The sequence below is a fragment of the Hippopotamus amphibius genome, chromosome 7 (assembly GCF_030028045.1).
Source record: "Hippopotamus amphibius kiboko isolate mHipAmp2 chromosome 7, mHipAmp2.hap2, whole genome shotgun sequence".
Classification (NCBI taxonomy): Eukaryota; Metazoa; Chordata; class Mammalia; order Artiodactyla; family Hippopotamidae; genus Hippopotamus; species Hippopotamus amphibius.
The window spans coordinates 3,446,894-3,471,533 of NC_080192.1; the positions used below are offsets into that span (position 1 = coordinate 3,446,894).

Consider the following 24,640-nt stretch of genomic DNA (forward strand, 5'->3'; position numbering starts at 1 on the left):
CGCTGTCCCCCCCGCCGTGCATCTGCGGTGCTTGGGGAGGAAGCCTCGCCTGCACTGGAACCCGCAGCGTCTCCTCGGCTGCCGCACTGTGGGCTCAGCGGCGGGGCGGCCCTTCCCGTGCCCGGCTCTCCTGGTGGGGGTGGGGGTTCTGATGTAAGCAGGGGCGTCGCCGCACGCCTGCTCCCCTTTGCGTCTTGGGGTGACGCTCGAGGTTTCCCCCGACACGTGCCTCCTGCCTTGAAGGTTAGGCCACGGTCTCCCCCGGTCCCTGGTCCTGTGACCTAAAGGCCCTCTGCAGACCGGGCACCCCCTCCCCACGTCAGCCAGGCCCCCGGAGGCCGGCCGCACATGTGAGCTGGGCGCCGTCTGTCTGTCCGACCAGGACGTCATCCAGGCGGGCAGTGCCCTCCTGGCCCCGGGCACCAGGGCCGCGTGGGAGCAGATCCAGCGGAGCGAGGCGGGTACCGCGCAGCTGCTGAGGCGTTTCGAGGCCTATTTCAGCAACGTGGCCCGAAACCTGCGGAGGACCTACCTGCGGCCTTTTGTCATCATCACCCCCAACATGAGTGAGGCGGCGGGCGGCGGGGCGGCGGGGACGGCGGGGGAGGGGTCAGCGCTGCGGGACCTTGCTGGTCCGTATGCCTTTCGGAGCTAGGTGTTCGGGGCGGGCACCTTGTCCATCTTCCTGGTCCTTGGGGCCCGTGGCCCCCTGCCTCCCACGTTCCAGGGCTCCCACCCCCCCGGACCCTGACCACCTCAGGGGGGAGCACAGTCCTTGCCTGTGCGGTGACTTGAGGGCACCCTTCGTGTTGGGGGTGTCGAACCGGACAGCTCAGTGGGACGACCTGGGGGTCACGCTGGAACCTGCAGGGCTGCCTGTCAGCAGGGACACAGTGCAGGGAAGCGACGCACCTGTGGGGTGGGAGCACGGGCCGCCTCCCAAGCTCCCCGGGACCCCCGGTTGGGCACCCGCTCTGTGACTCAGCAGGAAGTGGGTGGAGTGTGTGTTTTGAGGTGATCAGGGACGACCGTCCTGGACGGTTTGAACGCGGCACGGGTCGGGCACGCTCTCTGCGGGCGGGGCTGGGAGCCCCGTGTGATGGAGGCCTCCGTCCGCACAGTTCTCGCCGTCGATGTCTTCGACAAGCTGAACTTCACAGGAGCCCGTGTGCCGCGGTTCGAGCCCCTTCAGGGCGAGGTCCCCAAAGACCTGGGGTCCTCGGTCTTCTTCTCGGAGGACTTCTTCAGACCACCCGAGAGGAAAGGTAAAGCTGCTGAGACTCGACGGCTGCCCTTGGGGGTGGCAGGTGGAGGAGGGTGGGCCTCCACGGGTGCCTGAGGGAAGTGGGTCAGCTGTCATCACAGCGCCGTCTGCGCGTACGTGTCTGCCCTGCGTCCGGCGGCCTGGCGTTTGCTGGCATCAGTTGGAAAGCAACAGTGGGGCGTTTCTGACAGACATTTGGCTGGTTTATAATGTGATGAACGAGTGAACACCTAAATTGTACACGAGCTAGTCTTCCTTGTGCAGCGAAAAGCTGCCTTTTCATGGACATAAAATTTTAGACTCCTCCCTGATCCCCCCAAAAACCAAACCAGAGCCGTCTGTGTGCAGTTCTCAATCCTAGGCTAGAACAATGATACCACAGCTTCAACCCGTTGAATTTTCTTAAAGTATTTTTCACAGATCCAACTCCAGCTATGGAAAATGTTTCCCCCCAGATAGGGGCTTGAAGATGTAAAAGTCTGTAATGGACAGTTTCAAATTTGAAACATTTTCAGGAAGTTGGTTTCCTCAGTTATATGGGAATTAGTCAGGTGTCTTAAAAACTTTTAAAGAGAGTTTTACACTGATGTAGGATCAAACTTGATAACCGATCCCATTTACAAACTGTATTCATTTGGGATTGCTTTGGGTTTTCAACTTCCAGCAGTGTGTCTGGTTTGTAATCATCCTCAGAAGTGATGTCTAGACATCACCCCTTTCCCTGTGGTTCCTGAGCTTTCAGTTACCCAAGTTCAGCTATGGTCTGGAAAATTCCAGCAATAAACAATTCGTATTTTAAATGGCGCACCGTTCTGAGTAGCTTGGTGAAAATTTACTCCATCCCACCCGGAGTGTGAATCATCTCTTTGTCCTGCCCTTTGGTCACTTAGTAGCTATCTCGGTGATCCGATCAACTGTCAAAGTATCACAGGGTTTGTGTTCAAGTGACCCCCATCTACCCAATAATGGCCTCAAAGAGCAAAAATAGTGCCCTGGCAAGTCGGCTGTGCCAAAGGGAAGCCACCAAGAGCGTCCTTTCAGTGAAAGGGAGAAAATTCTCTATAAGGAAAGAAAAAAAATCTTACCCTGGGGTTGCTAAGATCCACGGTAAGAACGAATCTTCTATCTGTGAAATTGTGAGGAAGGGGAAAGAAATGTATGCTAGTTTTGCCATCGCACCTAAAACTGCAAAAGTTACAGCCACAGGGCATGAGAAGTGCTTAGTTAAGGTGGAAAGGCATTAATTTGTACAATGAAGTATTTTGAAAGAAAGAGAAAGGGGCCACCTTCACATTACTTTTAATACTGTGTATAGTTGTAATTGTTTTATGTTATTACTAGTTGTTCATTTCTGTGTGCCTGATTTACAAATTAAACTTTATCATAGGTATGTATGTATAGGAAAAAAGATAATATACGTAGTGTTCGGTACTACCTGCGGTTTCAGGCACCTGCTGGGGGTCTTGGAACGCATCCCCTGCAGATAAGGGGGGACGGCTGTGTATGTACATCTGCACGTATTGTTTATTATCTTGACTTAAAATCAGGCTCTTTCTGTGTGATGTGTCCGTGTTTCTGTTTCTGAACGGACCACTGCGTCACCCTGTCTCGGGGCTGTGGCATCAGCAGTGGACACGCGGGAGGCTGGTTTGCTTTAGGAAGCCCCGTGGGGAGAGGCGTATGGTACCTGCGTCCCTGCTCTCCTTGGGAGGCCGCCTGCTGACGCCCAGGGCCCCTGTGCACGGCGTTTTATTCAGCATGGTACTTACTTACCCTGCCAAAACGTCGGTCAGCTAGCACAGTCACCCTGCGGTAAACCCACCGGTCCCCTTGCTGATGAGAAGATTCTGCCCTGGGGCTTCTGTGGCCCGGCCCCTCTCCAATTTCCCCAAACACCTGGCCTGCCACGTGGCAGGGAAGCAGAGGACCAGCGCCCTGAGCCCCCTTAGCCCGAGCCGTGGATGAGCTTCCTGGGGGAGAAAGGGGTGCAGCCCAGCCCCCGGGCCCCTCAGCGTCCCCCCAGCTGCTTAGCTGGCCCTCCTGGACGACCCCTTCTTCCTCCGCTGACTACAGGTGAGCGCGTGGGCCCTGGGGCTTGGCCCCGAGCCTCTGCCCACCTCTCACCTGCCCCCTTGGACTTCGCCAAGCCCACGGCCTCCTTCCTCAGACGCTGACCTTCCCTGCCTGGCCCAGAGCTCTTCTTTGCCCTGACTGCCTCCTAGGCAGGCTCTCGTCCTGCCCTTGGCCCAGGCAGCGTGTGTGCGCGTCGCCTGTCCCACTGGGGTGCGGTAGCCCTGGATGCTTCACCCAAGGAAGGCCTCCGGTACCCCCTTGCTGGCCGACCTGTTAGTTGGAGACAGGACGGGCTGGTTGAGTCGTGGAAGAGACTGGGCAGCTTGTCTGGGGCCAGGAGCAGACACGGGGAAGGGGTGCGTGTGCCCCGGGGTTGTGACACACTCCCAAGAGGCCGCCCTGGTGCATGTGCTGTCCAGTGCCCCCACCGCGGGCTCTCACGCCGTGCCCCCGGCGGCAGGCGCCCTGCTGGAGGAGGAGGAGGCCTGGAGCCCCGCCCGGGGCGACTGAGCAGAGGCAGCGGGACCAGGCTGGGGATGGGGTGGGGGTGGGGGCCCTTCAGGAGCGCCGCGTCGGCGTCTCCACGGGGCTCCACTCGGTGGGACTGCACCGGAGGGGAGAGCGAGTGCGTGCACTTGCTGCTGGAGGCAGTTACATCGGCGCGTCGCGTCCGAGCCCGCGACAGGGAGGCGTCTGTCCCACGTCCGGGTGGGGGCCTGGGAGGATCCCCCAGCCGGGGGAGCACGAGGGGAGCGGCGGGCCCTCCACTCAGGAAGCCCACAGCCTGCGCTGCCCGCGCTGGAGGAAGAGCCAGGACAGCCCAGGGAGGCGACCGGCCACCCAGAGCAGGGCAGGGGGCGGTGACTCCTGCACGCACCTCCCCGAAAGCCCGGCAGGCGTGGGAAGCAGCAGCCCCAGCGGCAGGTAGAGCCGCCTCCCCGCTACCCCAAAGCCGGACTGTCGGTGACCAGCCTGAGTGTGGCTAGCCGGCGCTGTTAACCAGTCTGGGTGTGACTAGCCGGTGCTGTTAACCAGCCTGAGTGTGGCTGACCAGTGCTGTTAACCAGCCTGAGTGTGACTAGCCGGTGCTGTTAACCAGCCTGGGTGTAGCTGGTGCTGTTAACCAGTCTGGGTGTGAGTAGCTGGTACTGTTAACCAGCCTGCGTGTGGCTGACCAGTGTTGTTAACCAGCCTGTGTGTAGCTAGCTGGCACTGTTAACCAGCCTGGGTGTGGCTGACCAGTGTTGTTAACCAGGGTGAGTGTAGCTAGCTGGTGCTGTTAACCAGCCTGAGTGTGACTAGCTGGTGCTGTTAACCAGCCTGAGTGTGACTAGCTGGTGCTGTTAACCAGGCTGGGTGTGACTAGCTGGTGCTGTTAACCAGCCTGCGTGTGACTAGCTGGTGCTGTTAACCAGGCTGGGTGTGGCTGACCAGTGCTGTTAACCAGGCTGGGTGTGGCTGACCAGTGTTGTTAACCAGCCTGAGTGTGACTAGCTGGTGCTGTTAACCAGCCTGGGTGTGACTAGCCGGCGCTGTTAACCAGGCTGGGTGTGGCTGACCAGTGTTGTTAACCAGCCTGAGTGTAGCTAGCTGGTGCTGTTAACCAGTCTGGGTGTGGCTAGCTGGTGCTGTTAACCAGGCTGAGTGTGACTAGCCAGTATTGTTAACCAGATTGTGTGTGACTAACCAGGGTTGCTAACCAGCCTGAGTGTGACTAACCAGTATTGTTAGCCAGTCTGAGTGTGACTAGCTGCTGCTGTTAACCAGGCTGAGTGTGGCTGACCAGGGCTGCTAACCAGCCTGAGTGTGACTAACCAGTGTTGCTAACCAGCCTGAATGTAGCTAGCCAGTATTGTTAACCAGGCTGAGTGTGGCTAACCAGGGTTGCTAACCAGCCTGAGTGTGACTAACCAGTGTTGCTAACCAGCCTGAATGTAGCTAGCCAGTATTGTTAACCAGGCTGAGTGTGACTAACCAGTGTTGGTAACCAGCCGCTGACCAGCACAGCCCTGAGCAAGGCAAGACGGACCTGGAAGGTGCGGGCATCCCCATCCCGGGGGGCAGAGGGGAGACCCTCCCCCACTGCACCTCCAGCCCCACAGGCTCTGCTCCTGCCCTCCCCACCCCCAGCCGTGCGGCCCCTCCCAGAACCCGACCCTCAGGGCTCCACCACCCGCCTCCTTGGACCCGTGCTCTGGGCAGCACGCGCTGGGTGGTGGATGTTTCCAGAGACAATTTGTGGACCAGGCACAGCGGAGCATTCAGTGGGTTGTTGAAAATGTGGGTGAGTGTGGCTGAGAACCTCCTGCAAGGGTAACGGAGAGCAGCTTCCTGTGCGTGTGGTCTCCAGGGCCCCGTGCAAATTGCATCATACGGTATTTGACCGGCACCTCTCACCGAGTGCCACAGCCTCAAGGTTCACCCACGCTGTAGCCTGTGTCAGACCCCCTCTGTTCCAAGGCCCAGAGGCCTCCCCTCGTGCGTGGACCACGATCGGCATGTCGGTCATCCGCGGATGGACACCTGGGCTGCTTCTACCTTTCGGCTGTTGTGACTCGGGCTGCTGTGAGCATGTGTGTGCAGGCATCTCTTGAGCCCCAGTTTTGAGCTTCTCGGGGTGCACACCCAGAGGTGTGGTTGCAGGGCCCTGTGGTGGTTCTTTTTTTGATCTTTTGAGAAACCGCCTCCTGTTTTCCACGGAACAGTCATCAGTTTTGGGAAGCACTGGCTCAAGCAGAAAGCGATTTGGTGGGAACACAGGTGTCCGGCCCCCTTCCTCACTCTGTGCGTACGTTGCAGAGGGCCCCACGGTGAGGCCGGCCGGTCGCAGGGCCACCTCACAGACGGCGCACCCGTGGCCCAGCGCCAAGACGGAGGCCCCGTTCAGGAGGCGGAAGAGACACCCCGAGGAGCCTGGCCAGTTTGCCATCGCCCTGGTCATCATCTACCGGACCCTGGGGAAGCTCCTGCCTGAGCACTACGACCCCGACCGGCGCAGCCTCAGGTAAGGCTGGATCCAGGAGTGCAGGGGGGGGGGGGGGCATTTCCAGAGGATTCTGAGGCTTCCATATGTCAAAATCTCGACCGCCGCAACGTCTGCCAGGGACACTACCCAGGGGCCCTGGCCCATGGCCGGAGACCGCTGCCCTGTGCTCTCCCATGGACAGAGGTTCTGGGTCTGCCTCGTGTTTCTGCCAGGAACGCCCCTCCCCAGCACACGCCCGGGCTCAGCAGTTAATGCCTTCTCAGAGCATCTGTCCCCGCACACCTGCCTGCCACCAGCCGCTGGTGGCCCCAGCACCAAGGGCAGCTCAGTGAGTCCTGGCTGGAGAAGCACATGCCACCCAGGGGCTTCGAGGCTGAGCAGAGGCGGCGCATACGGAGGCTTCACTTTTCAACCCTAGAATCACTTTCCATCTCCTACTGAGGTCTGTGGTCTTCACATGCCTCTCTCCCGGTGGCTGGACAAGAGGCCCCTCTGAGCCGGGACCACTGCACCAGGTTCTTTTCAGGGGACATTCCCGGTGCTCCAGAGTTTCGCAGCTCTGCATTGTGGGGCCCTGACGCGTTCACACACACACCTTGTCTTCATGTTTAATTATCCAAATCTGCCTTTGTCGCAGAGGTGACCCTGTGCTCGCCTGTCAGTGATGACGCCTTCACCAAGCCCACACCACGCCCCCAGCCACGCTTTCACAAGGGCGGAGGCTGCGGCTCCCCGCTCGCGGACTTGGGCCCTCCTGGAAAGACCTCCGTGCCGTGCCCCCGTCAGGGCTGCACGCGGGGTCACTGCTGTGCTGTGGCTTCTCCCCCGCAGGCTGCCTAACCGACCCGTCATCAACACGCCGGTGGTGAGCGCGGTGGTGTACAGCGAGGGGGCCCTGCTGCCCAGCGCCCTGGAGAGGCCCGTGCTGGTGGAGCACGCCCTCCTGGAGACCGAGGAGCGCACCAAGCCCGTCTGCGTGTTCTGGGACCACTCCATCACGTAAGGGCCACGCCACCTCCTGCCGCTGAGCACCGTGTCTCCGCGGGGGCTCCGCCGAGGCCGGGTGTGCCTGCCCGCAGGCCCCAGTGCTCCGCAGGCAGAGCCCCTGTAGGGAGTTCTTCTGTGGTCCGTGGCTCCCCTTCTAGCCCCTCCTGGGGGTGTCAGAGAACCCTGTAAGCACACAGCGACACACGTGCACATGTATGTACACACAGGCACATCTGGAAACACGAGACACGTGTGCACACGCACCCGGTGTGACCACGCACACGTGTACACAAATGCACACGCACACACACCTGCAAACACAGGCGTGCACAGCGCCCACAGGCTCTCGCACACACGTGCACACACATGCACAGGCACACACGGAGATTCCTCGAGAAGCCCAGCATGGAGATGGGGCCACTCACCTGCGGGACTCCCGCCAGCAAGCGCCCTGTCCGCCACCGAATGAGGCAGGGGCTTGTGCTGCACACACATGGGGGCGGGACTCAGAGCCTGGGCCAGGGTGCTCCCACCAGCAGCGGAAGATCCCAGACGTGTGTGTGTGGTGGCGGGGCGAGGGTTCCTGTACCAGACGAGGGTCCCTGACCTCAGCCGTCCTGCCCTGGAGACCCACACGGCGGCGGCTGGGGTTGGTTTGACCCCTGTGAGGCCCCGCCCACAGCAGCAGCACGCATCTGCCTCCCACCCCCGCCCCCCACGCCTGCACCCAGGACCGAGTTTTGTGCTCCCTCCTGCGCAGCCCGAACCTTCCCTGAAACTGCGGTTCCGCTAGATTGAGCGGTGTCTGCCGCGGGGCTGTGCTGGGCGCTCTGCTGCGAAGCAGGTTTGGCTCAGCAGAGACCACGTGTCACGTCCTCCCTCCTGTATTTTCCAAATTCCAGCTAATGGGCAACCAGCATAGTGCCCGGGGGATAATAGACGCTTGGCTTACAGAAGAGAATGAAGGGCCCACTTTCACAGCGAGGGCCGCCGTTGAGGTCTGTCTGGCACGTGTTAGGCTCGGCTGTCTCCCGTGGTCACTTGATTGAATCCCGGCAATTAGCTGGTGCACTCATTATCCTCTCTGCTTTGTGCTGCACCTGCCATCTCAGATCTTAAACTTCTTGGCAAACGCGTGTGAGCCTTCACATCCCATTTTACAGATGAGTAAACTAAGGATCAGAGAAGCTACTTGACTTTCCCAGAGTCAGGGAGGGCAGGGCTCTGTCTGAGGCTGAGACACACCTGCGGCAGCCTGTCATTTGGGGCTCCCATGAGTAAAACGGGGTAATGATGGGGTCCCGCTTCCAGGCAGTTGCCATAAAAACGTTGTGCAACCTGAAGATGAACGTGTAAAACGGATGTGCGATGTTTCTTCTTAAATCATCGAGACTCGAAAGGAGACTGAAGCACAAAGTGGCAATTTTAACAACTGACTAATGTCTCCGACAAAGGGGCGTGTGGTGGCCCCTCACATCCCATAAAGTTTTACTGCTGCATGACGCGTGAAACGTGAACTTCAGAGGTGCTCGTTGGAGGCCCGCCCTGGCCTGGAAAGGAAAGGCAGAGGGCTCACATGGTCCCGGGGCAGCCGGGGCTGTGGTCCTCACAGTGGTGACAGTGGCGCTTGGCTGGGGCGCAGCGAGGAGGCTGCTTGGGCTCCGAGGGCCTCGGAGACCCAGGCAGCGGCGGGGACCACCTCACCCCCCTTTTCTCTGCAGCATCGGTGGGACCGGAGGGTGGTCCGCCAAGGGCTGTGAGCTGGTGTCCCGAAACCAGACCCACGTCACCTGCCAGTGCAGCCATGCGACCAGCTCGGCCGTGCTCATGGACATCTCCCGTCGTGAGGTGGGCGTCACCCCCAGGGCAACCCCTGTCCACCTGGCAAGTGTGTCCGGGGACCCCCCCACCCCCGCTCTGGAAATCTAGCCTGGCCCCCAAACCTGCCCCTCAGCGAGCGCTATCTTTCCTCCCAAGGGCTTTGAACAAACTGAAGCCACAATTGAAAAACTGTTCCAAGAGGACTGGCCAGAATCTGTTAGGATTTCCATAACAAAACCCCCTTAAAAGGGTTTTCAAAGAGGCCAGGTTGTAAATTAAAAGCCATGGTGGCTGGCTCTCCTAAACCTCAGGCTGAAAGGAAACTCCTGGAATATGCTCCTCACTTCAGAGCAGGGTTCCCGGCAGTCTGTTAGGTGATGCTGTTTCTGCTGCAGTTTCAATTTTAAGGAAGAAAAGAGACGGCTGGTGGGGACAAAGGGAGTGTTCCCCTGAAGCGCCGCACACACTGGCCCAAAGGACAAAGGAGGCTCGGCCAGGAGCCCCGAGCAACAGCAGGGCAGCTAATGTTTAACCTCCAGTGTCTTCGGTGGCCTCTGTGGGCCTCTGATGAGGCAGAGGCCCGAGTAGGGCGGGGTCAGCCCGGTGGGGGCGGGTGCCGGTGTCTAGGAGTCAAACTGAGGCCTGGGATGTGTCCCCGGCCGCCATGCCGTTGTTCCTCGCAGGACTCCCCCGTATGCAGTGGCCCACGTTTCTGTCACCTTCTTAGGAGGGTGGATCCCAGACGAGTTGCTGCTGATGGGTGTCAGGGTGACAAGAGCAGAGAGTGTGCCTCTGGGCGCTCAAGACAGAAAGCTCCCGTGGGCAGGGGCACTTTCCAGCGGGAAGCACCGGGGTCCTGGCCTGGAGGGGGTTCATTACTAGTGGTCTGTGTCCAAAGGGGCGGGTTTGGGGGTCTCCTCTTGGCCAGGAAGCTGGGCAGCACCAGGAGTGGACTCACAGGCAGAGGAAGCAGATGTTCAGGTAGAAGAAATTAAAGCAGAGCAGGAGTCCAGGCTCCCACGCCCCGGTGCCCCTGAATAGCGCCCCAGCCTCGGGGAGTGGGTGCCGCGTGCCGCTGCAGCTCCCGGCCTCTCTGAGATCCCTGAGCTCGCAGTCCCCCGTCCCACCCAGGCTGCTCCCCGCGTCCCCCGAGCAGCCCCAGCTCACGGCTCTGTGTGCATTCAGAACGGTGCTCTCCGGAAGTGACCGGAGAACCGGAGCTGCTTGTTTCCCAAGTGCCAAACCTCCGTCGGGCGCCACGTCCTGAACGCGTGTCCTATTTTGCAAAAAAAAACCCCAAAAAAGCACAAGAGACAGCTGAAGTTTCCTGCAACCGTGGCACCTCTGCTTTTCATGTGAACTGAGGCTCTGTTTGAAGGTCTCTCCGCTCAGAATTTGGGTGGACGGGCTCCGCACCTGCCTGACAGCAGAATTTATACGTGAGGGGTTTTGGTTTTTTAATGTTTTTTTAATTCAGCACCTCGGCCGTGTTTAAGTGCACAGGTCAGGGATGTTGTGTGCGTCCACAGGGTTTGCAGCCGTCCCTGCCGCCCTCCCCAGAGCTCTGTTGTCACCCGAAACTATTCATGTGGTTTTTGTTCTCGGTTTTTGCCCCTGTGGCAGCCACGTGGGAGTGGCCCTGGTTCCTGCCCACAGCGATAAAATGTTCGTGTGTCTTGATTGTGCAGAAGCTCCATCAGGGCCGTGGCCCTTACGTGTTCTCCCGCCTTTAACCACCCCGCCCGCAGCACGGAGAGGTCCTGCCCCTGAAGATCGTCACCTACGCCGCCGTGTCCTTGTCGCTGGCCGCCCTGCTGATGGCCTTCGTGCTCCTGGTGCTGGTGCGGGCGCTGCGCTCCAACCTGCACGGCATCCACAAGAACCTCATCGGGGCGCTCTTCTTCTCCCAGCTGGTCTTCGTGATCGGAATCGCCCAGACGGAAAACCCGGTGAGGCCCCGGCCCCTCCACCCCGTCCCCGGCCGCCTGCGTGGCCACTTCCTCCAACGCTGGAGCAGGAGGCGTTCTCTTGCCTTTTCACGGGCCCGGGCAGAGGGTCTGCTCCTGCTTCCATCCGGTGCGTGCAGCTGGGGGTCTGGTGGGAGGCTGGGGACCCGGGCCCAGCACGTGGGCTCCCTGCTGTGTGCCTGACGGGAACCTGCCTCCAAGGGCATCCTCGGGACCCGGGACGCCATACGCGTCAACTCTCACTTTCCTGACCCGGACGCTGGTGATTTCATCAGAGATGACATGTGTGAGACCTCAGAGTCCTGCGAGCTGTCCCGTGAGCCTGGAGCTGTCCCTGTCAGGCGGTGTCTCCCAGCCCTGCACTTCCTGGGGAGTCTCGGCCACATTGTCTGTGAAAGCCCAGGTGTTTAGGATGGGCCCGGAACTCAGTGATGTGGCAGTCGTGGGTCAGCAGGGCTGACAAGAGAAGAGCTTGAGAACTGTTGGCGAGGGTTGGGGGGGCGGAACGGTGAACGTCCGTGTGATTGGGTTAAGTACGGGGTGTCTTGCTCAAGCCACCCCAGATCACGTGGGCTCCTGGGGTGTCACGTGGGTTCATGGGGTGTTACATAGGCCCCTGCTTAGATAATATAGCTGGTATGATGGACCTCACAGAAAAATCCCAACCAATCTACAGACACGTTATAAGAAATAATTAAAGAGTTTGGCGAGGTAGCTGGCTATTACAGGAGGTAGGTGTATGTAATCAGTCGCATTCCTGCCCACCGGCCACAGCGTATTTAAAATGTAACTTACAAAGGAGTGGGTGGAAATGACTGCAGCCCAGACCCTGGAAGAGACTGGAGTTGTTTGGCTTCGAGGGAGGAGAGAGGAGAGGGAGGAGAGGCTGAGCAGCCGGAGTGGCGGCGGGGGCGAGGGGGGCTTCTGTGGGATGTGAGAGATCTGAGCCCGAGTAATTCCAGAGGGAGGAGGGAGGAGGGGTGGCTGGTGGCCAGGGCGAGGTCCCTGGGGAGTGGGGCAGGGACCAGCCCTGGAGGGGGAGATGGAGGCACGGCCGAGATCCCTGGGGAGAGAAAAGCAGGAGGAAGGAGGGAGGTTTGTGGCTTGATTCCCAGCTGGTTGCAAGTGATTTTTCATTTTTACAGAGAGGGTTTTCAGAATGCGAGGGTCACAGCACGTTGCTGGGGGTGAGGGCAGAGGTGTAGGCTCTGTGCCCAAGGCTTTAGACACACGCTCTGGCTCACTGAAACAGGGCCCTGGGAGGTGGCGACATCCCTGCCCACAGGTGACAGGTGAGGAGCCCGGGGCCGGCAAAGTTGAGTGACCTGGCCCAGGGCAGACAAGTCACTGTGTGTGTGAGTTCACTGTCCATCCCTGAATGGTGACCCTGAAGGCCCCGGGGAGATATGAGGCCAGCTGACCGTCACATGCGCATATTTAGTGACTCCTCTCACCTTAATCCCGATCTCTTCCCATGGTGAGCGATGGGCCCTTACTTTCTCAGTGGGCCGTTCCAGCTGCTACATGCTGTTGACGTAGCTGACATCGTCAGTGCAGTGAGGACGAGTGATTGTCACTATTAAATCTCCCAAAGACCCAGCCCTGGAAGCACTCTCACCTCTGCCTACGGAGCCCGCGCTCAGGCACAGACGTGGATGGTGGTACAGGAGTGTCCGGTGCCAAAACGGCACCGTGGTGGCTGGTGGGGAGCTGTGCCTGGTCAGAGAGTGGCTGAGCAGGACCGTCCACTCGCTGTCCAGTGGGAGGGGCTGAGATTGGTCAGGGACAGCGGGGCTGGCCAGGCAGCACCATCTCTGTTTTGCAGGCAGCCTTGTGCCACGGGGAGCTGTGACCGGCTCTGCGTTTTAGGAAGAGGACCTTGGCGACAGGAAAGATTGGTGGGAAGAGCGGAGACTGGAGGTCAGGGAGGCAGCGGGATGGCGTCTTCCTAGGTCTGGTGGGTGGAGCCGAGGCCAGGACAGCGCAGGAGGAGAAGGGCAGGAGTCAGGACCAGGCGGGCGTGGGGGGAGGGGAAGGAGGAGGGACGCCGCCTCGAGTCTCCAGAAGGGGGCGCGACCAGGTGAGACGGAGACAGACAGGTGTGGCAGGTCTGGGTGAGGCTGGACACACCTGGTCCTTGGGGCTGAGGAAGGGGCGGAGCTGAGCGTGGGGAGGCAGCCCTCGCAAGAACAGGACGTGGGTCTGTGGGAGTGGACGGCCCGGAGAGGACGTGGAATAAAAAGACCCGGGCGGCATTCCCGGCTCACTGGCCAGGGCCCCTTGCAGGCTGGAGCTTGCCCTCCAGAGGCGGATGCTCGGGAGAGAGGCAGGGCGTCCAGGCCGACAACCTTGAGAGGGCCCCGTGATGACCTTGGCCACCCGCCAGCCTGGACACGGGGAGCCCCAGGCCTGGCACAGAGGACGGGCCCATGAGCATTTGCCAGGCTCCCAGGGCAGGCGGCGTGCTGGACCGGTGGGCCGCCCCCTGCACCGCCAGGCTCAGCGCCCCTCTTCCTGCCCGTGCGTCCTTGTCGCCGGCCAGGTGACGCTGGGGGAGGGGCGGGAGGCTGCGTCACTCAGCGCAACACCCTTCAAGGTGCCTTTGAGTGGTCTGAACAGAGGGACGGAGAGCTGGTGACAGGCCACTCCTTGCAACTCAGTACCGCGTGGGAAATGTGCAGATGCTGTCGCTGGTTTCAAGCACTGACTCATCCACCGCCTGGAAGGAGGCTTTGCAGCCTCCACGCGCTGGTGAGCACGAAGAAGAGGAGGAGGAATGCCGCGCACTAATTCTGGGGCTTGGCACGGCGCCTGGTTTTGATGGGTTTTCTGTAAACGCACAGTCCCATTTCTGGGCGAGGTTTTTCATCTCCCGGATTACTGGCAGGTTGAAATGATTTATTGTGCATCAGTGTTTGTCTTTGTTCTGTTTCTGGAAAAGGTAGTACCTTCAGTGCAGAAGTCCCTGCATGTACAGCCCCGTTGCATTTTTAAAATGTCCATTTCTGACACTTTTTTTTTCCCAAGGTTGTTTTGTGGGTTTACTTTTCACATTATTTAAGGCAGCACACCAGCCTCCTCACCCTTCTTCCTTCTGCTGAGCCAACTGTGCTTTGCACGGGGCGGGCTGGGGGTTGGTGTGGGTTCACCCAGCCCCGGGCTCACCCTTCGTGGCTAGGCTGGCCGCTCTGCCTGTTGCTAAGCGCGGAACCCGTTTCCTGTCCGGCATCTGAGGCAGAGGGCGTGTCTCCAGTCATCACCTAAGGTTCTGCTGTGACTTCTCCTTGAGCTCCTGCTTTGTAATCTATTTGGCAAATGTTAAGGCTAAAATGGTTCCCTCCCGCATCTCTGGGGTTTTGTTTCTGGAGAGAACTCGGCCCGTCGAGGTGGTCTTAAGCTACAGGTGGCACATGTGTTCCCAGTGAGCCTGGGCCCTGGGACTGCCTCTCTCTCCTACTTTTGTGTCTGTTGGGATGGGGGTGTCTCCTTGGCACAGACACTGAGACCCTGAGAGGTCGGGCTGCCTGGACAGCAGTGAGGACTGGACAGGATGTCGCTGGGGGTGTGTCCCACCGGGGGAGCCACGGGGCTTTCTTCTCTCTCTCCCCTCCCTCCTCCCTCTCCTTTCCTGCCAGTCCACCTTCCTGGGACCTGGAGGGGTCCACCTGCTCACGTCTCCCAGCAGGTGGACTTCCTTGCTGGGCAGCCAGCCCCTCCCAGGAGGAGCCGGTGAGGCTGCTCCAGGCCGAGGTGGGGCAGCTGGGACTGGACTTGCGCTGACGACCTCAGGCTGGACACCCAGGATCCCACAGTGTCCCCAGGCCCCCACGACCACCTTCCTCATGTTCTCACCCCACCTTCTGTGCCCAGGGACTCAGGCCCCCGGAGGCTGGGAAGCTGACCCTCAGCTGCCCCGTGGAGGCTGGCTTTCTCTTCCGCACTCCGCCACTGGCCAGACACACAGCACCCCCAGCCGGGGCCAGAAACAGAGCAGAGGCTCTCATCTCTGGTTTCTTCTGCGGGAGGTAGAGGCTCCGTTAAATCAGGGCAGGCGCAATGAGCTCGTTCTTATATGACGGCGAGGCCACGAGGCCTGAGGCTCGCCCTCCCTCTGGCCGCATCCGCTGGACCTTGGAGACCCGCACGAAGGCCAGGGTGGTGGGTGAAGGCCACGGTCACCGTCTGGGGCCACAGCCTGAGCAGCCTGCTTTCATGATTATTTTTTTTAACTTTAAGTGAAATGTCAGCATTTAAAAACTTGGAGCCATGAAGTGAAAATAAAAGTTCCAGCTTCTAATGAAAGCTCTGGAGGCTCTGCCCACCCCTCACTCCCGGTTGTGCTCGCTCGTGGCGCTGGTCTGGGTTGGGGGGGGGTCCCTGGGGGGGGTCCCCGGCCCCCAGGCGCCGCCCTCCCTGACCTGGGTTCCGCATCGGGAGCCTGAGACGCTGGGACTGTGGCGCTCAGCTGCTCCTGGGTGAAGCAGATAGGGCAAACAACCGCCTTGCTCTCCCTTTTCAGACCTGCACGCCCTCACGTGCACCATGTGGCCCGATTTTGTGCCCCCCCCCCCCCGTCTCCATCCACGGTGCAGGCCGTGGCCCGTGGGCTGCGCTTATCGGCTGCCTCTCCCGCAGTTCCTGTGCACGGTGATCGCCATCCTCCTGCACTACGTGTACATGAGCACCTTCGCCTGGACCTTCGTGGAGAGCCTGCACGTCTACCGCATGCTGACCGAGGTGCGCAACATCGACGCCGGGCCCATGAGGTTCTACTACGTCGTGGGCTGGGGCATCCCAGCCATCGTCACAGGTGAGGACGCGTGGAGCAGCCCCGCCAGGGGGCCCGGGCCGGGACCGACCGCCGCTCCGAGGACCCGCGTGGCATTGCTGATGCAGGAACCCACGTCGGATAAACTCGTGCCCCCGGGTGCAGGCGGGAGAGCTCTCTGCCCTCCTCTTGGGCCTCCTCAGCAGAGGAGGGGGACCTGCACCCACGTCTGCTCACACGAGTGTGACCACTCAGCGCCCGCTATAGGGATGTGTCCCCTGGCAGGTGTGAGTTCCTTGAGAGCTGGGCCCAGCTCTGTTCAGGGTTCATCTGTGGCACCTAACAGATAAACACTCCCTTGTCTACCCACTTTGTGGATAGATGGGTGAATGATGGATAGTTGGATGGGTGGTTGGATAGGTGAGTGGATGGATGGATAGAGAGGCGGGTGGATGGGTGGGTGGATGGGGGGTAGGTAGGTAGATGGTTGGATGGAGGGACGGATGGGTGGATGGATGGATGGTGGCTGACGGGCTGGATGGGTGGATAGATTGGTGGATGGAGAGACGGGTGGATGGGTGGGTGGGTAGGTAGATGGTTGGATGGAGGAGAGATGGAAGGATGGGTGGGTGGATGGATGGATGGTGGATGGATGGATGGGTGGGTGGGTGGAGGGATGGATAGATAGCTGGATGGATGGCTGGCTGGGTGGATGAAAGCATGAGTTAATGAATGGACAGAACAGCAGCACTTCCTCAGTATACTTTTCCTAAATACCAGAAAGTCAAATTTGCTTCCTATGGGGTACGATCCCCACTTGTATTCACAAAGGGAGAGCAACACCTTCCCTCCTCAGCAGTCCCTGGGCTCCAGGGATCCAGACATGAAGTCTGAGGCTAGGGGCAGCGGGAGAAGGGGCAGATGCTGGCCTGCGGCTCTGCCCAGCAGCGACCCGGGGTCGGAGCCAGGGCAGGTCACGGTGCATTGGGGTTTCCACGGTAGCATCACCGACTGGTCTCCTGAGGCCACTCTGCTCCCACTCAGGCACTGGGCTGCCCTGTTGTGACACCTCTCCCTGGGCTCCAAGGGAGCCTGATGGGCTGTTGTAACCTCCATCCAGGGCTGCTGAGGGGGGCAGGTGGGGCCTCCCTCACCAGCAGCTGCCTCCTCTTGACCCAAAGACGGAACACGGCAGACACACTACGCCCCGTGTTTCTGTGCAGTTTCTGGTCAGCTTATGAGGAAGGTGCTGATTCAGGGGCTCCGGAGCCCCAAAGTCCAGGAAGAATGAGGGCTTGGGAGCAGCGGGTTTTGGAGTCCCCCCCACTGCCCATCTGCTGAACCCCTGAAGCAGGGAACTGGCTGTGCTTGGACACTCAGGGCTCTCCCCTTGCCTTTAATTTCGTCGTTCGTCCGCCCAGAGCCTCTGTTATTATTTGGGTTTTTTAAAATGAGCAAATTAATCGCAGAAGCCAGCATGTCGGATTTTATTTCCGTCAGATTCTTTGAAGAAAAACGAAGACGTCAGATCAGAATTATTTGCCGATTTGCTTATCTTACAAAAGGAAGGGTTAAAGTTTGCTGTCTGGTTTTTGGTGCCCCTAATAAACTCAGAGTGTGGTACCCCGTGGACCGGCTGCCCACAGGCAGGGATCTTAGGTGATGGGAAAGGGATTCGCTGCACACACAGGTGAGACCCCACCTGGAGATGGACTTCAGTCCCTGATGAGCAACCCGAGGGCCAGGCTCAGGGAGGTGATGTCAGTGCCGGCATGGGGTGAGGTTTAAGCACAGGTGTTTTCATTTCAGGCCTTCCAAGACAAAGTAGCACATGCTGGTGGGCTTTAAAAAACGAAACAGAACAAAATCAAAAACAAAACAAAAAACCCAGCAGTTCATTCTGTCACAGGCCTGGAGGCCAGAATCCAAAATCAGGGTGTGGGCGAGGCTGGTTCCTTCCGGAGGCTCCGAGGGCCGACCTGCCTGCCTCTTTGGCCCCTGGCTGCCCGCTGCCCTGGGCTTGTGGCCACGTCCCTCCAGCCTCTCCCGCCTTGTGTCTGTGTCCAAACCTCCCCCTCGTCTCTCTTTTAAGGACACAGTCACTGGAGGGAGGACCCGCCCTAAACCAGGATGACCTCATCATAGGTCCTCGGCGTACGTCCATGTGCAGAGACCCTATTTCCCCATAAGGTCACACTCACAGGTTCTGGGGGTTCGGACTTGGTGTGTCTTCTCAGGGGACACCGTTCAACCCGCCACCATAGGGCACAGAGGAGGGGGAGCGGGAGTCACCGCCTTGGCAGCGAGGGGCCCTGAGTGGGGCTCTCCGGAGGCCAGCCTGCCCCTGGGGAGCCGCACGGGAGGCCACGGGGGCCGCGGCCACACTGAGCCCCCAGTGGACACAGGGCCTTCAGAGAAGAAACCCGAGACCTCGCTAAGGGCTCCCGCGCAGGTGGACCCGAGCCGTGTGCACACGGTCACCCTGAGTGGGGTCGCCCTCACCTGAGAGCAGAGGCACTGACTCCCCTGTTCATGTCACGAGCGCTGTTGGCCCCGGGCTGGCCCAGCGGACGCAGTGAGGGGCACCAGGAAGCAGCCCCTCACGGCAGCTCTCCTGTCTGAGGACAAGGACGACTGTCTGTGAGGAGATGGACCGTTCGCGGGGCTTTCTCATCTCCACGTTCTCCTCCGATAGGACCCGCGATCTGGGCAGGGACGCCGCCCGTCCGTCCACGTGGTGACATGCCGCTGCCTCTGAGCCGGCTCTGGAATCTGAATTCAGATAGTTCACGTTCCTCATTTGCTTTTTCTTTGGCCTCGCAGTGTGGCATGTGGGATCTTACCTCCCCGACCAAGGATCGAACCCGCGCCCCCTGCAGTGGGAGCAGGGAGTCCTAACCACTGGACCACCAGGGAATTCCCCTAACTTGTTTTGTCTTGTTTCGTTTCGTTTCGTTTTGTTTTAACACCTAAGCCTCTTGCAAACAAACCTCAGGCGGTTCCTGCGACCTCGGCAGGGTCGAGGCTTGGCCGGGTGCAGGTGCCCCCAGGCTGGTGTGCCCGCCACCTCCTTAGTCCCCCTGCCCCCTGCGTCTCGGGTGCCCTTGACCTTTCTCTGCCTGTCCCTGCACGTCTGTGGCGGGGCGGGGGGGTGACGTTCCATCTCCACCTGTGTGGCCACCTCGGGCGGAGTGGGGCCTCCACGGGACCCTGGGGTGGGGACAGCCCTTGTCTCAGGGCGTGGGGCCTGACCCAGCTGGGCCTCCGGGACCCAGGGGCTGGGTGGACGGGGCCCCAGGCCACTTCCTCGGCTGCCTTCCTCAACCCTCCCCAAGTCTCAGTTGCCCAGGAACCGGGGATCGTGGGTGTGCGTGTGTCCACATGCTCGTTCGTTCGTTCGTTCATTCGTGGAGGGCCTCTTCTGAGCCGGGCTCCGTTCTAGGCCCGGGGTCAGAGCAGTGAGTGAGAACAGCAAAGACTGTGTCTTCTAGGAGTCGCCCCACCCCTCAGGGGAGATGGGTGTTCATGATGGTGAACTTGACTCTAGGCTCCTCCTCAGACCCTGTACTGAGGGGTGGGCTCAGAGCTGGGGGAGGGTGCGTGAGACCTGCTCTCATCTGGGTGCGGGGGAACGGGCAGGCCAGGAAGGCTTCCTGGAGGAAGCACCCTTTGCACTGGAGGGCTCACAGGAACCAGGCTGCTGGGCAGGGAGTGTGCCTTCAGGGCCCAGCATGTGGGAGATCCGGCAGGGACTGACCCGAGGCTGGGCCGGGGTGGGGTGGGGGTGCCACGTGGGCTGGAATGTGGCTGTGGCCATGCCATGAAGGACCTGGAAGGCCACAGAAATGCCCGCGTCCGTCTCCCGAGGGCAGTGGGAAGTCACTGCAGGGTTCTGCGCAGTCGATGGGGACACCTGATCTTTCGGGGCTTAAGCAAGGGGGTAGGGCCCGCGGGGCAGGCCTGGCCGGGTCCGGGGAGGCCGCGGTGAGGAGCCGGCTGCTGCTTTGCCCTGATAAGCAAGGCCTGTGTTGGAGAAGCCACGCCAGGCTTCACCTTGACGGTTCTGCAAGGACAAGTCCTGCTCTAGCTTGTGACATGTTTGGAAACCACGGCTGTGGCTTGGGTCACAGGGGGAGCTCCTCATTCGTGTAGCACCTTGGAGCGGTGGGCGATCCCTGGGGTGTGTGCGCGTGTGTGCGGCGTGTGTGCTCTGTGCGAGCACAGGCGTGTGGCACGTGCGGCGTGTGCCTGCCCTCGGTCCTTCTTCCCTTACGCCTGTGGCCCACCACCGTGTCCTGGCCTCTGTGTGGCCCGGCCAGCAGGGTAGGGCGTCCCCGTCGTGCTTTGTGGCTGGTCCTGCCCTGCCCATCACCTCCGTCCTCCGTCTCTGTCCAGCCTCCCTCAGCAGCCTGGCCCAGGCGGGCTCCCCGCCTGTGGGGTGAACCCAGGAGCAGGTCGTAGCCGTGGCGGACCTGAGTCCAGCACCTGGAGGGCCTTTGTGGGGAGGGGACCTGGGCCTCTGCCATGCCCGGCTCTTGATCTTGGGCCCCCCGCCCTTCCCTCTGAGGACGATGCCAGGGCCCTGGGTCCTGCCTGCGGGGCTGGGAACACCCCAGTTGTGGCCACCCCCATCGGGCTGGCCCTCCAGAGGGGCTCTCTCCCGGGGGATGGCCCTCACCCTTCCCCTCCCTGTGGTCCAGGACTCGCGGTGGGCCTGGACCCCCAGGGCTACGGCAACCCGGACTTCTGCTGGCTGTCCCTGCGCGACACCCTGATCTGGAGCTTCGCGGGGCCTATCGGAACAGCGATCGTCGTGAGTGCCGGGGGGCGGGGTTCTCAGAGCCCCGGATTGTCCGGGGCCTGGGAGGCCGGGGGCCCCGCGGGTGCGTTGGCTTGCATGGGGATTGGGGCTGATGGGTCACCCGCTCCACGGAGCACCTGGGCGGGCCAGGAAAGCCTGACCTCGCGGTGATGAAGCCTCATCCTCAGACCCGTGGATTCCGGGATTTGGTGGACGTCCACGTCCGCCGTGAGACGGCTCAGCCTGCCCCCACAGCGGGCTCCTGGGCCCCGAGGCCTCATCCTGAGGGCCCCTCCCGAGGCGTGGGCTGAAGCCCTCAGGAGCCTCTGGCTTTCGAAGGCCTGTTGTGACAGTACAGTAGAGCGGGCACCGGACTTTGGGTTTTTCTATTCGGGTTTTTTTTGCAGGTCAACACCGTCATTTTTGTCCTGTCTGCGAAGGTTTCCTGCCAGCGGAAGCGCCACTATTATGAAAGAAAACGGGTCGTGTAAGTGGGCACTAAACCCGGCCCGTGGGTGGGGCCTGATGTGGAGCCAAGGCGCCTCCCCGAGATCCCCGTCCGTCTGGTTCACATGCCGGGCAGGGCCCCGTGGAAGTGCCCGTCGCCCAGCCGGCCAGCTGCTGGCTTTCCGGGCCGGTCCAGGGGATTATGGTCGCCACGTCAGTGGGGGTCCAGGGGCCGCTGTGGGGAGGGGCCGCCGCGTCTGCACGTGTCTGGGCTGTGCGGAGCGGAGTCTCCATCTAGTTGGACATCGTGGAGGAGAGGGAGGGAGGCTGAGCACAGGGGCGCTGGGCAGGTGGCTGGGATGGCAGCCCCGACCGGGGAGGGGCGTGTTCGGGTCCAAGAGACATTTAGGATGCAGGATCCAGAGGGTTTGTGGTGGAGTCGCTGAGGGGAGAGGGTGGCAGTGACGCCTGTCTTTGCCTGGGACAGGCAGGGGGAGGGGGACGGTGACAACGGCTGGGGAGGTGCCAGGGCGCCCGGACGCTCCCTGGAGTCAGACAGGGTGGGGGTGACACCGTGGGAGTGGAGAAGCGCGCCCAGCGAGAGGGTGCAGCACGGGAAGAGGGGACCCAGCAGGGAGGGAGCCTCCAGTGTTTTCAGGTTGGGAGAGAGCAGGGGACCCACAGAAAAGCCTTGGGGGAGGCAGGCCAGCGGCGGGAGAGCTCAGCACAGAGTCCAGGAGCCTCGAGAGGGTCAGGGGAGAGGAGGACACGTGTCTGCTGGGCCGGGCGGCCCAAGCTGGGGGGCCAGGGAAGGGAGGATGCTCGAGGAGGGGCCGCAGGGGTGCCGGACCCCCGGCCGGGGAGAGCAGAGTCTGAAGCGGCCGTGGAGGGGCGGAGAGCGGGGGTGGGTGGGGTGCCCAGCCTGGTCATCGCGCTGCCGTCCACCGCTTCCTCCCCCGCGCTAGACTCACGTCAACACCTGCAGTCCCCTCCACGACCCCACGACCCCCCCCCCCCCGGGATGCACATCACCGTCCCCCTCACAGCTGGGGACAGGGGCGGAGAGCAGGAAGCCCTCGCTGGGAGCCCGCACCCCCTTCTCGTCGCCCACCTCCTCCTGCGGCCTGTGCACCAGGCCCCTCAGAGTCACGGCCTTTTGACCTGTCTTGGCTCCTAGTGTCTTATTTACCTGATTGCTTTTTAATTTCTTACCTGCCTTTCGCCTCCTCCCTGCTAAGCTCTGTCTGTTCCCCTGTGTGAGCCCATGGCTGCCTCGTCGTAGATGCTTGGAAAGGGTGTGGGAAGGGAAGAGGGTGGGTGATGGATGGATGGACAGACGAATGGGTGGAGGGGTGGACGGATGGACGGATGGATGGGTGGAGGGGTGGACGGGTGGACGGAGGGAGGGATGGACGGTGGACAGGTGGAGAGGTGGGGGGGAGGGCCGGGGGGGAGGGCCCTGCAGTCACGCCCGCGCCCCCTCCTCCGCCAGCTCCCTCCTGAGGACCGCCTTCCTCCTGCTGCTGCTCATCAGCGCCACCTGGCTGCTGGGGCTGCTGGCCGTGAACAGCGACGTGCTCACCTTCCACTACCTCTTCGCTGTCTTCAGCTGCTTACAGGTGGGCAGCTGTCAGAGTGACCTGGTGGGGCCCTGTTGGGCCAGCCCTGGTGAGCTCAGGGGTCCCCTGTGCTGCTGCCTATCTGTAATGCCCCAACGCCGGGTGGCCCTGAGGGGGTCCCGGGGGAGATCCTTGACCCGGCGCCCAGGTGATGTCCTTGCTCTCTGGACAAGCAGGGCCACACCGTGGCTGTCCTTCAGTGTCAGTGCAGTTTGTCAGGGGTTATGCTGAAGCCTCGTGGTCCCGCCACCAGAAAGGAGCCTGCTGTTCCAAATGCAGCTCTGTCCAGAGCCCTCCCAGGGACTCCCGCTCCGTGGCCTCCTGTGTCTGTCAGGACAGTCCACTGCTCAGCCAGTAGGCCCTCAGCCCCTCCCTGGCCAGTGTAAATGCCACTGTGTCCCCAGGAGGGTGCTGGCCACTTACAGTCCACACCATGGACCATGATGAATGATGCAACACTGGGGACCCAGATGGCCCGAGGGCTGGGTCCTGGGAGGGGGCCGTCTAGCACTGGGCATGCTGACTGCCCTGACCAGGTCTCCCACCCAGAGAAATAGGAAGCCCCTGGAGGCCAGGCATGGGCCACGATGGGGTCTGCACAGCCGCGGCGGCCACGTCTGCTCTGGACACCGTCGGCTCCGCGTAGCTGAGCTGTGCTCTGCGCATCCTCCGGGCAGGCGGGCGCACAGCGAGGCAGCGGCAAGGCCCTGGCTTCTCTCCCGAGGCCGAGCCTGGCACTGACCTGCTCCCCTGCCCGCAGGGCCTCGCCGTCCTCTTGCTCCACTGCGTGTTCAACAGGGAGGTCCGGAAACACCTGAAGGGCGTGCTCGCCGGGAAGAAGCCGTACCCCGATGACTCGGCCACCACAAGGGCCACCCTGCTGACGGTAGGAGGCACCCGGGAACCCCGGGGCCTGGGGGCCGGGTCCACGGGGGTGTCTAGACCAGCATCAGACACGGCCTCTTGGTCTCGCATCCCCCACGAAGGGGGCATCACAGACCCACCCCCAGAGCGTGGCATCCAGCCCTCCCTGTAGCCCTGGGAGCGAGCAGAGTCGACTGGGTGGGGTCTGTCCCGGTCACAGCTGCCCCTCCCCCGCGGCCGGTGGGGATCCCGGCCAAAAGCAGTGGTGGTGGGCGCTGCCTCCAGGCCGCCGTGGTCTGTGCCGGGCAGGGGCGCAGTCGGGGTGCTGCGCGGGGGCCTGCGGCGGGGACGAGCCGTCCTCCACGCCCTGGTGGCCTCTGCTCGGCGACAACCAGCCCCCTTCCCCCAGCGCTCCCTCAACTGCAACAACACGTACGGTGAGGAGCCCGACATGTTCCGCACGGCCCTGGGCGAGTCCACCGCCTCGCTGGACAGCACCGTCAGGTCAGGCCGGCCGGCGCCCCTGCTGTGGTCGCGGGGGGCGGGGGGCGGGGGTCCAGCTCTCAGAGCAAACGCGGGCTTCGTCGTCTCCATCCGGAGCCGTGTGAGTGCACACGTGTTTATCCGTGTACTCAGGGAGAGAACCTTCCAGAGCCCCGTGTGGCCGCCCTGGCACACGCACGAGGCGCTGGGTGATGGCGGGTGGCCAGTCACGCGTCCCCCTGCACAACGGTGCTGAGCCCACCCACCCTCTACCACCTCCAGGGACGAAGGGGGCCAGAAGCCCAGCGTGTCCTCTGGGCCGGCGCAGGGCGCCCACGGGGAGCCAGACTCGTCCTTTGTCCCCAGGAGCACCAAGAAGCCCCACGGTGCGTGTCCCCTGGGGCGTGGTTTCCCGTCAGGGATGACAAGGTCCCCCTCCCGGGGAGGCTGTGGGCAAGAGCTTCCTGCTGGCTCTCAGCTGCCCCGTGACCCCCTGGGGCGCCGGAGAACGTACAGCCGTGACGAGGTGGCCACGGCACACGGGCAGGATCAGCAGGGAC

The 24,640-nt window shown here is 61.7% G+C and overlaps 1 protein-coding gene across 3 annotated transcripts in view; it reads left to right on the forward strand.

The window, feature by feature from the left end:
* Positions 1–24,640, forward strand: part of CELSR1 (cadherin EGF LAG seven-pass G-type receptor 1) — a 138,940-nt gene that overhangs the window by 110,153 nt on the left and 4,147 nt on the right. For all 3 annotated transcript variants that reach the window (XM_057740840.1, XM_057740839.1, XM_057740841.1), the window contains 13 exons: positions 383–566; positions 1,122–1,265; positions 6,137–6,341; positions 7,155–7,322; positions 9,032–9,158; positions 10,880–11,080; positions 15,734–15,908; positions 20,567–20,679; positions 21,075–21,154; positions 22,607–22,733; positions 23,494–23,619; positions 24,007–24,101; positions 24,363–24,466. In XM_057740840.1, coding sequence (XP_057596823.1) covers positions 383–566; positions 1,122–1,265; positions 6,137–6,341; positions 7,155–7,322; positions 9,032–9,158; positions 10,880–11,080; positions 15,734–15,908; positions 20,567–20,679; positions 21,075–21,154; positions 22,607–22,733; positions 23,494–23,619; positions 24,007–24,101; positions 24,363–24,466 — 1,849 coding nt within the window. The remainder of the gene's footprint in view (positions 1–382; positions 567–1,121; positions 1,266–6,136; positions 6,342–7,154; positions 7,323–9,031; positions 9,159–10,879; positions 11,081–15,733; positions 15,909–20,566; positions 20,680–21,074; positions 21,155–22,606; positions 22,734–23,493; positions 23,620–24,006; positions 24,102–24,362; positions 24,467–24,640) is intronic.